This window comes from Rhinichthys klamathensis, unplaced genomic scaffold (genome assembly GCF_029890125.1).
Source record: "Rhinichthys klamathensis goyatoka isolate OS25496 unplaced genomic scaffold, OSU_Roscu_1.1 h1tg000635l_1, whole genome shotgun sequence".
NCBI classification, from domain to species: Eukaryota; Metazoa; Chordata; class Actinopteri; order Cypriniformes; family Leuciscidae; genus Rhinichthys; species Rhinichthys klamathensis.
In genome coordinates this window covers 643179-656678 of record NW_026607081.1, presented here as the reverse complement: position 1 = coordinate 656678, position 13500 = coordinate 643179, and the positions used below count along the sequence as shown (strand labels likewise).

Here is a 13500-nt window from a genome sequence, read left to right as displayed (position 1 = left end):
CTTTATTAACCCACTGGAGTTGTATGGAAAACTTTCATGATGGATGGATGCGCTTGTTGGAGCTTCAAAAACTATTCAATGTCATTATAAAGCTGAGAAGAGCCAGGATATTATTTAATATTACTACGATTGTGATTTTTATCAGGAAAAATATAAGAAAGTCATATACATCTAGGATGGCAATCTACCAAGAGCAGCGTCTGGTTTAAGACATGCTTTTTTTGGGGCTTTAAATAATGGCGCAAAGACAAGTGAATTATGGGATAATTTTAATTTTTGGGTGAACTGTTCCTTTAAGTTCCATAACTGTGTAAAGGTCATCAATTATGAAACAAGTACAATTCAGCTATAAGCAGCCTTTACAGAAGACAATAGTGCCGTTATTCATGAGTCAGTTCAATGTTGATTTCGTTCAGTACTGTAAGTGTCGATGTTGCCAAATTTGTCAAATTTGCTATAAAGCAGTTCTGCAAAAAACAGTGGTGTCATCATTCAGCTCGAATCAGTTAGTTTTGTCTGATCAACAAAAAAGGACCACATACTCCCCTGCCAATCAATCATTGTGCTAAAATAAGGGTTTAGAACTTTACTGTTATATGTGGATAAAAATAAATAAAAAAACGTTGTCAGACATAATTGTACAGTTTTGCAGAATTGTGCACTGAAATTATGCTTTTGTAGTGAGATTGAAGTCAAGTTGGCACCAAAAGTGTGACTTTCTGGTGCAGCATGCAGTGACAGACTGTATTTAGTCATGCAATCAGAAACTCTCACTTTTATTAAACCCAAACACAAGTGATCACAGGTGATGCATGTTAATATCAGGTGTAAATAGCAATTGTTTCTCCTGATCACTTGGGATCTGATCACCCACAACTGATGTTAAAGCAACACCAAGTAACCTTTCCTCAGCGGTCGCCCTACAGGTTGGAAGCGGAATTGTCCATTACCGCTGTCGTAAATACTTTAGCCTACCGCAGCCTACTGTCGCGCACGCACGCTCATGGTTTATCCAGCACCGGCTTTGGAATGAACGATGTCCACAGACAAGGTAGAGTATGTTGCATGATTTCATGAAAGTATGATGTATTGCGACGTCAGAAACGAAGAAAAACTAAATAATGACTATTGTAACGCTTGCCGTAAAGCAAGTCAAATTTGTGTCTCATTAGAACTACAGAAACGCGACCCGATCTGGAAATCTTACATAGCGTGGTTATAGCAGATACAGGACCGCAAAGCGAATCCAGAAGTGCCTTTCACCCTGTTACGACTTAATGAACCACTGAAGCGATTTTGGAAACATTATTTTAAGGTAAAAAATCTTACTTAGTGTTGCTTTAATCCCAGGTGTTGTGCGGCCCATGTGGATATACTCAAAGGCCCTACTCAAGCTAGATGAGATCTCAGATGACATTTTTCCATTTCAACTTCTTTGAGTCTGTTTTTAAAGTGTTTCTCTGTCATTTATCTGAAGTGTTTTGCTATTATTATTTTGCTCAGTTTGACCAGAAGGAGAAAACAACATTTCTGGGGTCCAGAAAAGACTACTGGGAGTATTTCAGCGACTGCCTGGCCAAAATCAAAGGAGCAAATGATGGGATCCGCTTTGTTAAATCAATTCCAGAGGTAAACATCTGTCTCATTCACTTCTGACAAGCATTTGAGCAGCATTAATCTGTGTGATATTCTATATTGCATCTAATTTTTTTTTAATATCATTTCTGTTTTTTACTTCTTCTTTTTTTTTGTTTTATAAGTAATTAATGAATTAATATGAATATTGACAATAATAATAATAATTATTAATGTTATTTCTTTTTATTACTATTATTATTATATTAAAAATGTGTTAATTATTAAATAATAATTACTTATTTATAATTAGAAATAAAATAATCTCAAATTAATTGAGAGGCTACACTACATATTTGTACTGTCAATAAATAATTTGTCACACCATATGACTTTCTTGTAGTCAAATGGAAGTGATTCAATTGATTCAGTTCACACAAAAAAGTGATTAACTTTATAACATCTAAAATATACGCTTGCTTGCATATGCATACATTTAAAAAAAAATGTAAGTGGTAAATGTCAATGTCATCGGTTAACTGTGCCTTTTTTATTATGTGTTGTAGAAGCATAGCTGTACACACCTTTTGTTTAAACTAATCTTCCTATCGGCTTTGTACAGTTCCGTTTTCTCACCGAAATATAAGACATTTTAGTGATGCTATTGATTAGGTTCTTCTTTGTTTGCCCGTTAGATATGCTTATCCAAATGCCATGTTCTTTATAATAGTACCACTTCCGTGTGACTGCTGACTGATATTGTCCTCAGTCAGATTCACCTGTATTGTCTTAACTCTGAACTCGGCCACAGACTTGACCAGCTTCTTCCTCTTGTGTTGTGGTTAGTTTCGTTGGCAGAATAGCTACATTTTCTGACTCAGATTCGATGTAACAGTAAGTGGGTGAATTATTCAGCTTTGTCCAAGTTACTGTTAATAGTCAGTGTGGTTGCATGTTATAATATTTAATAATGCTACACAGAAGGACAAACATCCATCAGTTTATGTGATGAAAATACTGTCATTCGAAAAGCAATAATTAATGCCAATAAATATACGCAATCACCTCAAAATCACCCAAAACATCCTTGCAAACTCTTGGCAACCACTTTGAACATCCTTGCATTATAATTGTGAGTTTGGTATGGGTAACATCACTGATGTTTTCTTCAGGAAATGTAAAAAAGTCTAATGTCCACTCTTAAAAGTGTCAGATATGTTTTGGGGCCACTTGATACTTGAGTGATGGTGAAAGCTTTGTTCTTTTTGTGTCTCAGCTGAAGACATCTCTGGGTAAGGGCAGAGCGTTTATCCGTTACTCACTCGTGCATCAGCGGCTGGCTGACACACTCCAGCAGTGCCTCATGAACCTCAGGGTCACCAGGTAACACTTCAATGTCACCTCACCTGTCATCTTTCTTCACAAACATGCCCCGTGTCTCAAGGTCCATACTATCCATCCTAAACAGCATGTGAGATTAAAATAAGTGTGTCCCAAAGCATAGTATGTTGAAAAGAGTATGCCAGAAGTTCCCGGATGGCCTACTATTTTCGAAGTGTGGATCCTTGCACACTATAACGGCTAATATTGCCCACAACCCATTGCGCTTTGCAAGAGGATCCAGTTCAGAACAACTGGACTTTTGATAAAGATCCGTTTGGCCATTAACTTTTAAATGCATCATTATGCATTAATATGAGGAGAGTCTCCGCATTAAAGACTCACGACTGCACATCAACGTGCTTCTGCATTTGTCTCCGATACGGTAGGAAATTAAATTAAAAGAAATGTTTAGGATTTTACTGGGACAAGATGATTGACAGGCCAGTTTACAGGATGTGACAGAAAGCAACCGTTAAAGACGCAATTGTATGACGTTATACTATGTCCCAATGCTACACACTCGAAGTATCTAGCCTTCTTTTTCTTCACAAAAAGAGTACCTACTTTTAGGGCGTAGTATAAGTAGGCGAATTGAGACGCAGCAATGACATTTAGTATTCAGACTCTTAGGCTTTTCCGGGGTTGCGTTTCAGTGTAAACGGACCAAGACTTTGAGTGGCTGCCCATAATCGCTCCCTGATTTGGTCTTCTGGATCACTGTGTATATCCTTCCCTGATTCGTCAAGCCCCTATCATATGACCATTATGCTACCGGAACATGACAATAACAGACCAGAGCCGTCTCTCTTTGAGACTAGCTTCGACCGTGTATTCAATAACATGGAGACAGAACTGCAAGCTTTGCTGACTTTGCTGTCCTTTAAAGCGGCCATTGTGCAGTTAAACTCTGCATTTTATAATACTGCAGCTGCTTACATGCACAAGAGGCAAGCTATTATTAGAGCAATCGGCACCTGTTTACACTACTCACATGCCCAGTGTGCATGAATGGTCATGTGACATGCGTTTTCGGTTATTTAGTGTGGATGGAGATCTTTTCTGAAACACCAGTATGGACGGAGATCGTTTTCATTTTATAACGCTGTTAAAAGAAAACGCACTAGTGTAAACAGGGCCTTAATCAATCATTTGATTGTTATGAACTACAAATCTTACATTGAAATGTCCTTTTGATATTTGATATAAAAATGTTTGGTTTTTCTTTCCTGAAGAAAATGAAACGCATTGTCTCTGTGCAATATTTCTGCATCTAAGTGTATGAAAAATATGAATCCTATAATGAAATAGTGGTCAAACAATATATCGCCAGCGCCAATATTTGGCCTTTTTTAAATACACTGGTCTACAATTTTTTAGAAGTCGTCTGCTTAAGAAATAAAGCGGCAGATTTACTAAACAAGGCAAATTAGTGTAAAAGCGCAATTCCAAAAAAGCGTTGATGGGAGTGTAAAGTTCTGCGCGTGATCTACTGAAGACACGCAAATTAAAGAGCACTGATGCAGCCGGATCATTTCCATAATGACCAACGCAATCTACCAAGAGCAGCGAAAATCAGCGTCTGGTTTAAGACATGCTTATTTTGGGCGGTAATTAATGGTGCAAATACCAGTAACTTGACTCGCGCAAACCTTAGTAAATCACCTAAGGCATCTCTGCTCACTTTGGCTAAACAGACATTTGTCCCTTTGCGAAATCAAACACTGACAAATAAGAGAGCACAGCACTGTATGCACGGGGTGTCAAACTCAATTCCTGGAGGGCCACAGCCCTGCAGTGTTTAGCTTCAACCCTAATTATACACACCTGATCCAGCTCATCGAGTCTTTCAGGCTTCTTTGAAAACTACAGGTACTGTATGTGTGTTGGAAATAAAATCTACAGGCCTGTGGCCATCCAGGAATTGAGTTTTGCACCCCTGCTGTATGATTTCATGGGTTGACATAGGGCAATTTGTTCAGCAGGGTAATGTTAGATTTGTTATGATTGTATCTAGAAATAATATGATGCAACTAGAATGTACATTTCCAGAAGAAAATGTGAAGTGGTGCTTGCAGTGGCAAAACTCGCCGCTCGGTTGCTAGCGTGCGGTTAGCTAGTTTTTACCAAGATGCTAGCATGATTAGCATGTTGCTAACATCATGCTAGCATGATTAGCATGTTGTTAGCATTCTGTTAGCATTATTAGCATGTTGCTAGCATGATGCTAGCATGATTAGCATTTTGCCAGCATGTTGCTAGCATGATGCTAGCATGAGTAGCATGTTGCTAGCATGATTAGCATGTTGCTAGCATCATGCTAGCATGATTAGCATGTTGTTAGCATCATGCTACCAACATGTTGCTAGGGTGTTCTGGGTGTTTGCTAGGGTGTTGCTAGGGGGTTGCTAGGGTGTTTTGGGTGGTTGCTAGGGTGTTGCTAGGCGGTTGCTAGGGTGTTCTGGGTGGTTGCTAGGCGGTTGCTAGGGTGTTCTGGGTGGTTGCTAGGGTGTTGCTAGGCGGTTGCTAGGGTGTTCTGGGTGGTTGCTAGGCGGTTGCTAGGGTGTTCTGGGTGGTTGCTAGGGTGTTGCTAGGCGGTTGCTAGGGTGTTCTGAGTGGTTGCTAGGGTGTTGCTAGGGTGTTGCTAGGCTGTTGCTAGGGTGTTCTGGGTGGTTGCTAAGGTGTTTTGGGTGGTTGCTAGGCGGTTGCTAGGGTGTTCTGGGTGGTTGCTAGGGTGTTGCTAGGGTGTTGCTAGGGTGTTTTGGGTGGTTGCTAGGGTGTTAATAGGCGGTTGCTAGGGTCTTCTGGGTGGTTGCTAGGGTGTTGCTAGACGGTTGCTAGGGCGTTCTGGGTGGTTGCTATGGTGTTGCTAGGCGGTTGCTAGGGTGTTCTGAGTGGTTGCTAGGGTGTTGCTAGGTGGTTGCTAGGGTATTCTGGGTGGTTGCTAGGGTGTTGCTAGGCGGTTGCTAGGATGTTCTTGGTGGTTGCTAGGGTGTTGCTAGGCGGTTGCTAGGGTGTTCTGAGTGGTTGCTAGGGTGTTGCTAGGTGGTTGCTAGGGTATTCTGGGTGGTTGCTAGGGTGTTGCTAGGCGGTTGCTAGGGTATTCTGGGTGGTTGCTATGGTGTTGCTAGGCGGTTGCTAGGGTGTTTTGGGTGGTTGCTATGGTATTCTGGATGGTTGCTATGGTGTTACTAGGTGGTTGGTAGTGTTCACATTTGGTTACTATAGAGTTTTTATAATGTTCATGGCATGATTTAGCACTTAGCTAATCAATATTAGCATGTAGCTATTCACAGCTAGCATGTTTAGCATGTTGAAAGTCCTGTGTGCTAGCATGAGTCAAAAGACCCAACCCCCATCTCTATACGATGTTCTGATGCAGAGATGTAGGTCTTGCAAAATGGTTGCTAGGGTACTCTGTTTGGTTGCTAGGGAGTGGCTTGGCAGCTGCCAATCATGAAGCTCCAAAGTCAATGTGAATGTATAAACCAACCCCCATCTCTATACGATGTTTTGATGCAGAGATAAAGGTCTTGCAAAATGGTTGCTAGGGTACTCTGTTTGGTTGCTAGGGAGTGGCTTGGCAGCTGCCAATCATGAAACTCCAAAGGCTGCTTGTCAGTATAAATGATATAAACCAACTCCCATGCCTCTGTGACATTCAGAATGGAAGATATCCCTGTTTGGACTTTGGTTGCTAAGGTGCTCGACAATGGTTGCTAGGGCGTGGCCAGTAGGTGTTGAGGTGATTCAGGATTGGCTGTTTGCTGCCCCGAGTCAAACGAGCCCACCCTCATGTTTCTATGACTCTTAAATTCTGAGATATCCCTTTGATCTGTTTCAATGGAAGTCTATGGAACTTGTTGCTAAGGAGCTCTAAATGGTTGCTAGGGCGTGGCTAGATAGCTTCACAATGATCCTGAGAGACTGATTGGCCGTCTGAGTAAAATGAGCCCGCCCCTTTGTCTCTACGACACTGTGATCCAGAGTTATGTTCAATATAAAAGCGGTTTCTATGGTGTAGGACGGCCCATTTCATGGGCCGTCCTACACCATAGTAAGTCAATGGGGCAACTTTGGGCAGCTCCTGCCCCACAGGGGTGCAACTTTTACCCCATTGTGTGGTATATTCTTACAGAGCCTGTCAGCCTCTTCAAATGTGGTAAATTACACGTTTCTGCGACATCCTCGTTCCGAGCTACGACTCGTCAAAGTTTGACGCAATGTTAAGTCTATGGGATTTTTCGGCCGGTTTTTCGCCCCTGGTGCGAACATCGTACCCCCGATCCCTTATAAAAGTCATAGCACACCATTCCCGAACAGGCCGCACGTTTTGACACCTCATTCATGGGTCTGTGACAAAAACTGCGGGAGGAGTAGCGCGTCAAAAAGTGGCCAGAAGAATAAGAAGAATAAGAAGAATAAGAATAATAAGTATGCACAATAACACTAGTGTTGCTTTGCCATAGGCAAGCACCACTAATTAATATCATGTATGATGCAATACCAGCATAATTTCTTCATTCATTGGTTTGCCTAAAAGTAAGTACGGTCCAAACCCAGTCATAGATTTATTCATAGATGTATTTTAATCATTTCTGGTTTAAATTGAGATCCCTTCCCTTTATTACTCACTTATTCTCTGCCATTCCCATGTCAAAGGTCCTGTACTGACCCAATAGCATATCTTAACATGTTAACACTTATTTCAGAAGCATTTTGGCTGCAGACCAGTTATCGGCCAATACGTTTTTCTGTTTCTGTGTCAAAAGCAGGACTTTTATTTAAAAAAAAAAAAACGCTGAGAACGTCAGCGCCTGAGCATCCGAGCTCCCATTCTTCGTCTTCATTAGCTTACTGTCTCTTATTAACAGTTCTGTCTAATAAATTATAAACTATTGTTATAAAACTTTATCTACCACCAGCATTCAGCGAGTATGCATTAATATAATTCAAACAAGTTGCAAATTTTGGTGGATGTAGCTGTGAGATCGTGTGAAGAGTGCTTTTGTAGCTGTCACTGGACACACACAATCAACAAACTTTAAATCCTTGATTTCAAACTATGGTGCACTTATATCCAGTTGGCCGCTATGTCGTATTCATGTCATGTTCATAGTGTGTTGTGTGTATAATTACCACTACCTTGAAAAAATATTTTTCCCGGTGCACACAGATTGCACTGTTGAGGAGTTTACTTCCTTTTTATTCATATTTTAACAATTTCTTTATTTGTGTAAAATATTATATATTTTATAAAATATTATATATATTATATATTATATATATGTGTAAAATATTATTACAGAATTAAGAAGTTGCAGTCTTCTTAAAAGAATAAATCTGTTTATTTTACAGATTAATTTTTTATCAAGTTCAAAAAATGTTTTCATATTAATTATAATAATAATAAATAATAACTAATAAACAATTAATAATACCCACTGTGACATTAAAAGTAGATCAGATTGCTTAAAACAGTAAAAGCAATCTTAATAATACAAACATTATAAAATAATCACATACAAAAGCATGCAATAAATAAAAATACTTAAATGTGTATGCACATTGTTTATATATAATAATTAATCCAATGTATAGTAAATTAAATCTGTTACTTTATAATTAATTAAAATGGTCATTTGAAAATTTATATTATGTATGGAAGTAAAAAAAAATGATCAAATGGCCTTAATTGTCCAGAATTCAACTGCCCGTATCAAACATTTGTATGCTAAAACAGAGTAAAAACACAAAGTTTTCATGCAGCATTTTAGTGATTATGGAAACATTTGTTGGGGCTTCAGTGTAGAGGTGTGTATAGTTAAATATGGCAGGTTCACAATCTAAACCAAAAAAGGCAAAAACTAATTTCCGCTTGTTCTAGTTACAAGTACTATTTAAATGACACAGATTAATTCAGTAGAAACAATACTGAAAGCGCTTCCCACATAGAGTTTTACTTCTTAAAATTAGCTTCCCTGTTTTAAGAAACAATATTACATTTACTCTGGGTTAATGGGTGTGTTTCACACATGTGTATGCCTGCTTATTGTGAGCTTCCTTATTTTGAATACAGATTGATTCATTTTCAGACTATGCAGCATTTGTCATGAGCAAATGGCACGATAGCCCATGGCGTGACTGAATTAATATGGCCAGTACAATGTCATTTTTGCGAGCTTAAAAGTTTGCACTAAACCTGTAAGATATTGTGACAGACTTCTTTCCAATGCATTCCTCCTTGGGGATCAATGATCAAGGCTGCATTCCAGTTCAAATGTGTCTACATTGCACTTAAAGCATGTACTATGCTGGTGATACATACTTTATTAGTATGACAACATACATTTTTTAAACAAATGTTTTCATTTTTCAAACACACCTCTTATTTGCACACTGTTTATATTTGCATGTCAGGTACTAAGATCTAGCAAAAAGTCAACTGAGAACTGTCATAATCTACTATGCATCTGTTGTGCACAAGGTTGTTGTGGGTAATAGCTATAATACATACAAGAATGTGCATTTTCTACTTTGAATAGTGAACCATCCAAGCATCTTTCTATTTCCAATGTAATATGATTTGGGATACCATAATTCTTATTGCTCATGTCATTTAGTATGTTAGACTTGAGTTGGACATGGTTTTCTAAAGCTTTTTTAAAATGGTGTTTTTCTGCAGTGGCTGGTATAATTCCCGGAGTCCATTTCTCAAACCCCATCTCAGTGTGGACATAATTAATTACCTCTATGAGCTCAATGATGTTCAATTTGATGTGGCATCCAGGGGTCATGACCTTGATTCAGAATGGCCCACTTTTGCAAGGTAAGAGCACACTGTAATTTTGCAATTTATTGTATAAATATAACATCAACAGTAGCACAAACACACTGGCAAACATATAATGCTACTAATTTATAGTCCATTTGCCATGTGGTATTTATGCTCCATTTGCCATGACTGGAAATAGTATGTGTGTGAATGTGTTTTAATAATCTGATTGATGTTCATTTCAGTTAATTTAAAGTTGACTAAAAAATGTGTCACAGGAGGACACTGGGAATGACTAGCTCTCCCAGTCACATGTGGAAACCACCGAGTCGTAGTTCCAGCATCAACAGTCTGGCAAGCACATACTCACAGGTACCAGCACATCAATAGTATGTCCCTGTAGCTTTAAGTAAAATAAAAGTAGGTAAAGTTGTTTTTCAAATTCATGCATTATACAAATATATTCATTCTATTACTTACGAATATTATTTATATCAGTAATTCATATTTCTACTAATTATTACTATTACAATTTTAAAGGTAACACTTTATTTTACAGTGTCATTGTTATATGTTACATGTACGTACCATAGTAATAACAGTAAATTACGCATAATTACATGCAACTAACCCTCAACCAAACCCTAATCTTACCCTAACCCTATAGTAAGTTCATGTTGTTAATTAATATTACTCAGTATTTAAATATATAATTAAACTGTAACAATGATACCTTAAAATAAAGTGTAACCATTTAAAAATATTGATTAATATTAAGTATATTACATGTATTACATATTTATTATTTGTCATGTATCATTCTAAACTTACAAACATTCACACCACTGTTTTAATCCAGTAGATGGCATTGTTTGTCTCAAAATGTCTCAAATCTACTCAATTTCAACTTTCTCAGATCTATTTAACTTGAAGCAATCTCTCTTTCTCTTACTGATTATGTTTATCTCCTCTCTCAGTTTATTTTCTCTCTTTCTCCCAAACCTTACAGCAGGCACACGAGTTCCTTGGGAGTCCAGACTTTGGACCTGGGCTTCTATCAGACATGTCTGTGCAAAACTCCAGTGGACTGAATGATTCTTCCATCAGTGCTATAGACGATCTCCGCCTGGAGCTGGACCAGTCTGAATTAAAGCAAAGAGAGTTCCTCGACCAGGTGCAGCAGTTAGGCGCCGAGGCGGGTGAACTTCGTGGGGTTGTGGTGGAGCTTCAAAGGCAGCTGGATGTCTCTTTAGCTGCCCAAGGTAACCATCGGGAGCTCCAGCAGAACCTGGAGATGCTAGCTGAGAGCAAAAGAGCCCTATCCCATGAGCTGGAGGTCTTGAGGGGACGCGAGACCATCCGAGAGGCCTCCCACAAGGACCTCCAGGACATGTTGGCAGCAGCAGAGCGTAAAAATGAGGAATTGATGGCAAGGCTAGATGGAGTATTGGATGAGAAAGGCCAGAGAGCAACCAGTGACTTCAACTCTGCCCAGAAGATTCACGAGTTGTTAAATGAATTGAAAGATGCTGAGAAGGGGAGAATAGATGCTCTGGCAGAAGGAGAAGAGAGGAGAAGGCAGGCAGAACAACTAGCTGAGAAAGTCCGAATGAAGGATGATGCACTTAAAGAGGCTGAGGTAAAAATGGGAGCTTGGATGGAGAAGGGTAAACAACTACAGACCAGGGCAGAAGAGCACCGTAATGTCATGGACAAACTCCAAGGGGCTCTTGCAGTAAGAGAGAAAGAGACCAGCAACCTTCAGAGGCAACTGCTAGATTTCCAGCGCTCTCTGGAAACTATGGAAAAACAGGCCAAGGTGGAAAGGAAGGGAATGCAAGAGGATAAAGAAGAGCTTGAGAAGAAGATGAGTGGTCTGGAAGGGCATCTGCGAGGATTGCGGACACAGCTAAAGGCTAAAGAATCTGGTCTTCTCTCCAGTACCAAGACAGTCCAGATTCTGGAGAAGGAATCAGAGAAGCTTAATAGGGAGAAACAGAATCTGATGGTAACCGTATCTGAACTGGAGAACAGCACCAAAGAGCAGGCCAAGAAGATTGACGAATACAAAGATAGCTGTGCCGTGCTTATGGAGCAAAACAGTGAGCTCCTCCAGATGATGAACAAGACTGAGGACACCAAGAAGGAGTTGCTTAAAAATAAATCTTCCCTGGAAAGTGAGCTGGCCGGATTGAGGGCCTCGGAGAAGCAGTTGCGAGCGCAAATTGATGACGGGAAAGTGACAGTGGATGAACGAGAGCAGCGAATGAGAGAGGAGAACAGGAGTCTGGATGAGAGGCTGCATAAGGCCAACATGCAGTTGGAGGAATCCGAGAGTTCATTTCGCCAACTGGAGCTGAAGAATAAGGACTTCATGGAGGTTCAGGTCACTCTTAAAGCGGCCCTCACATCTATGCAGGAGGAGATACGCAGCATCAACAGCCAGATTGCTGAACTTGAGAAGAGTCTTGGAGCTGCGAAATGCAATGAGGCAAACCTGATCGCACAGCTTAAAGATAAGGATTCCCAACTGGAGGACCGGGAGAAGCTCTGTGAGGAGCTCCAGGGAAGAGTGGAAGAACTTGAAGGTCGGGAGAGGGATTTGGAAATGGAGAAGACAAAGGCAGAAAGAGCTTTTGTTAAACAAACAGAGATGATTAATAGTCTTGAGGCCAAGAGGAAGGTTGCAGAGAAGGTCCAACTTGAGCAGAGCGCATGTCAGGCTAAAGAAACCCAAGAGATTGCTTTAAAAGTTACTCTCCTGGAAGATCAGCTGGGATTGAGTGTGAAAGAAGGTTCTAGGCTTCAAGAGGAAGTGCTCGATTTTAGGGCTAAACTTCACAGTGCTATAGAAGAGAAGGACAAGACTCAAGCAAAGCTGGATGTCACTGAGGCTTCCTGTGCAGAACTGCGGATCTTGACTGAGCAACTGAAGAAACAGGCGGAGGAGCAGAATCGACTGCATGTGAATGAACTCCTGCAGTCTAGCGAACGTGTTGAAGCCTTAACGTCGCAATTGAACCAGGAGACATCTGCACATAAGAAAACAACTGCTGAGATTGCTTCAGCCCAAGAGGAGCTGGTAGAGCTCAAGTCCCAGAATGAACGGCTGGTCCTGGAGAATGCTGAGACCAGAGAGTGTCTCCACCGAGTCAACACAGAAATGGCAGAGCTGGGAATAACAATTTGCCAACTCACCGCAGAGCGGGAAGAGGCACGGGAACGATGGGCTGCCGAAGCTGCTCGGATACAAAACCTGCAACAGCAAGGAGTGAAGGAAACTGAGCGGCTCAATGCCAGCCTGGTGGCTCTTCACCAAGAAAACTCTAGTCTACATGAGGAGCTCCAGCAGACGGAGAAGCTTTCAGAAACTGTGCTGGAACTAAAAGATCTGCTGGACAAAACAGAGGGCGAGCGGGACGCTGCACGAGAAGAGATCGCTGCAGGGAAATTTCAGATGAGCACGGAGAGCATGACTTTTAAGAACCAGATAAAGGTAAAATGATCTCAGAATCTTCATTATCACTTTAAATCCCTTTTGTCACATACTTACATGTTCATGTCGTTGTAGAATTATAGCAATTACAAGATGACAACTCTCTGACAACTCTCTGAAATAATTTGTTTCAATGGCAAATCTCGTAATGCCAAAATGTATCAAATGAATTGCACTTTGCTGTTGATGTGCATTTTATATATGCAGTGTTTTTTGTTGTTATTTATTAGTTTTTACAGTATTGTTCATTACTAATAGTAAAATTGGTAAAGGA

The 13500-nt window shown here is 40.1% G+C and overlaps 1 protein-coding gene across 1 annotated transcript in view; it reads left to right on the top strand.

Annotated features, from left to right (window-relative positions):
* LOC130076213 (FYVE and coiled-coil domain-containing protein 1-like) overlaps positions 1 to 13500 on the top strand; it is a 35218-nt gene that overhangs the window by 3036 nt on the left and 18682 nt on the right. Inside the window, exons 4-8 of the mRNA XM_056241212.1 lie at positions 1504 to 1629; positions 2852 to 2958; positions 9641 to 9784; positions 10009 to 10102; positions 10740 to 13226. Coding sequence (XP_056097187.1) covers positions 1504 to 1629; positions 2852 to 2958; positions 9641 to 9784; positions 10009 to 10102; positions 10740 to 13226 — 2958 coding nt within the window. The remainder of the gene's footprint in view (positions 1 to 1503; positions 1630 to 2851; positions 2959 to 9640; positions 9785 to 10008; positions 10103 to 10739; positions 13227 to 13500) is intronic.